General features: G+C 73.0%; 1 protein-coding gene across 1 annotated transcript in view; it reads left to right on the top strand.

Annotated features, from left to right (window-relative positions):
• LOC105854662 (myomesin-2-like) overlaps positions 1 to 2,195 on the top strand; it is a gene marked incomplete at its 5' end in the record, with an annotated part of 6,266 nt that overhangs the window by 520 nt on the left and 3,551 nt on the right. Inside the window, 2 exons of the mRNA XM_012734920.1 lie at positions 55 to 216; positions 1,441 to 1,582. Coding sequence (XP_012590374.1) covers positions 55 to 216; positions 1,441 to 1,582 — 304 coding nt within the window. The remainder of the gene's footprint in view (positions 1 to 54; positions 217 to 1,440; positions 1,583 to 2,195) is intronic.

Genomic DNA, 2,195 nt, shown 5'->3' on the forward strand with positions numbered 1-2,195 from the left:
CAGCGCGTGCCCTGGGGCCGTCCCCGGCTCTGAGCGCCGCGCGCGCGCCCGCAGACGTGCTGCTGCGGGAGTCCAAGTGGACCAGCATGTTCTTCGGGGAGGGCCAGGCCTCGCTGAGCTTCAGCCACCTGCACAAGGACGACGAGGGCCTGTACACGCTGCGCATCGAGTCCCGGGGCGGCGTCAGCGAGCACAGCGCCTTCCTCTTCGTGAGAGGTGCGGGGAGAGGGGCCGGGGCGGGTATGGGCAGGAGGCGCCTGGCCCTCTGCTCCTGGAGTCTCTGGCCTTGTCGCGCGCGTGCCGGCCTCCAGGGAATCTTACACTGGTGTGCAGGGCCCGCGGGTGGGGCCTGCGCCCCCTGGCCGGGCACCCCGCCAGCAGGCTTCCCGAGGAGGGGTCACCGCGCTGCAGGAGTCCCGGGGTAACCGCTGCGTGGGCAGGCGCAGTGGCCGGCACAGACGCGCCTCTGGGTGCGGGCCGGGCCTGCGGCTGGCTCGGGTCTGTGGGGCGGGGACGTGGCGGGAACGTGTCTGTGCCGTGTCTGGGCGCGGCTCGCGGGCTGTCCTCCCGGCGCGCCCGCCTGCCTCTGCCAGGACGCCACTGCCCGGGCCAGGTGGCCTCAGGCCCTCCCCTTCCGTTGCTCTGGCGCGCAGGGCACCCCACTGCCACCCCGCCCGCCCCCTCCGCTGCACCCCACCCTACTCCCACCCCCCCACACACCCCGCAGAAGGCTGGGGGTTGCTCTTCGCGTCACCCGGCTGGCTCGGGGCTCTGCACCAGCAGGCCCCCAGCCCCAGTGCAGGTGCCCGAAGCCCCGTCACTTGGCCTCCCCAGAGCAGACCCATCACCTCCGCACCTGCTGGGCCGCCTCCTTCAGGGCTTTGTTGTTGTTCTGCTTAAAAAGAAGCCGCACATGTTGCGCTTGCTGGCGCCCCTGGAACGCCCAGCACGGACTCAGGCCGGGTTTTGGACGCGCGCCCCGTTCCTGCCAGGTCGGGGTGAGAGTGTGGGCTCCGGCGCGGCCTCCTGGCGTCCACGCGAGAGGGGTGTGGCTGCGCCCGGAGTCCTGGGCTTCTCAGCAGGGGCCGTGGGCGGGGAGCTCAGGCAGCCCTGAGGCCGCGGGCCACCGCCCACCTGCACCGCTGCTGACGCCGCGCACGGGCTGGCTCGGACTGCGCTGGCCGCCCGCAGGGGCAGACGGTGCTCAGGTTTCCGAGGACTGGACGTGGTCATTTCTAAGGTGCTGTTTCCCGGCTGCTGAAGAGGCTATGCTTTTTTTCATTAAGTTTTTGCTAACCTGGCTGAGGTGAGCCGTGGTGACACGGGGCCGTTAGGGTCCAGCCGCCACCGCAGCGCCGACCCTGAGCGCGGATGGCCGCCCGCGCGCGCCCCCTGCGGGCGGGCGCAGAGGCTGCATGGAGCGTGTCCCTCCGCCGGCAGACGCCGACCCGCTGGTCACCGGCGCCCCGGGCGCGCCCATGGACCTGCAGTGTCTCGACGCCAACCGCGACTACGTCATCGTGGCCTGGAAGCCGCCCAACACCACCAGCCAGAGCCCCGTCCTCGGCTACTTCGTCGACCGGTGAGGGTCCTGCGCGGGCGGGGGTCCCGCGGGTGGGGCCCGGAGCCGGCGGTGCCTTCGGGTGGGCCCTTGGCCAGTGGCTGTGAGCTGCGGGCCGGCGGGCCCCTGGGGCCCCTCTGAGCCCCGCCGGTGTCCTGGGGGCTCCCGTCTGTCACCCCCACCCCAGTGGACGGCCCAGATCCAGGCCGCGGGCCCTTGTGGGGCGGTCTGGGTTCTGCGGGCCAGCAGCGAGGGGCAGCGCGGCCAAGAGGCCGGCGGCTCGCGCACGGTCCCATCCGCGCCGGCTGAGCGGCGCGCGGCGCCTCCTCGCTGGGAGCGGGCAGTGCAGTCGGAACACAAGTCAGGGGCTTCTTCGCGCCCCACCTGCCTGGCGCCCCCCGCGAACCGGCCGGTTGCGTGCAGCAGGCCCCTGCGGGGCGCTCCAGACCGCACCGCCCTCGCGCCCATTCTGATGGTCGGTGGGAGAAGGGGCAGTGGCGGGCAGCTCTGAAAGGCCTTTGGGGAAGACTTTGCCCAGCTGCGTTTGTCGGGAGTTGGTCCCCAGCTGCCCGGAGGGGCTGCGGCCCCCCGCGGGCACCCCGCACGTCCACGCACGTGCCTCTGGCTGCTCTCG

Source organism: Condylura cristata, unplaced genomic scaffold, assembly GCF_000260355.1.
Source record: "Condylura cristata isolate star-nosed mole 26May11 unplaced genomic scaffold, ConCri1.0 scaffold00106, whole genome shotgun sequence".
Lineage (NCBI taxonomy): Eukaryota > Metazoa > Chordata > Mammalia > Eulipotyphla > Talpidae > Condylura > Condylura cristata.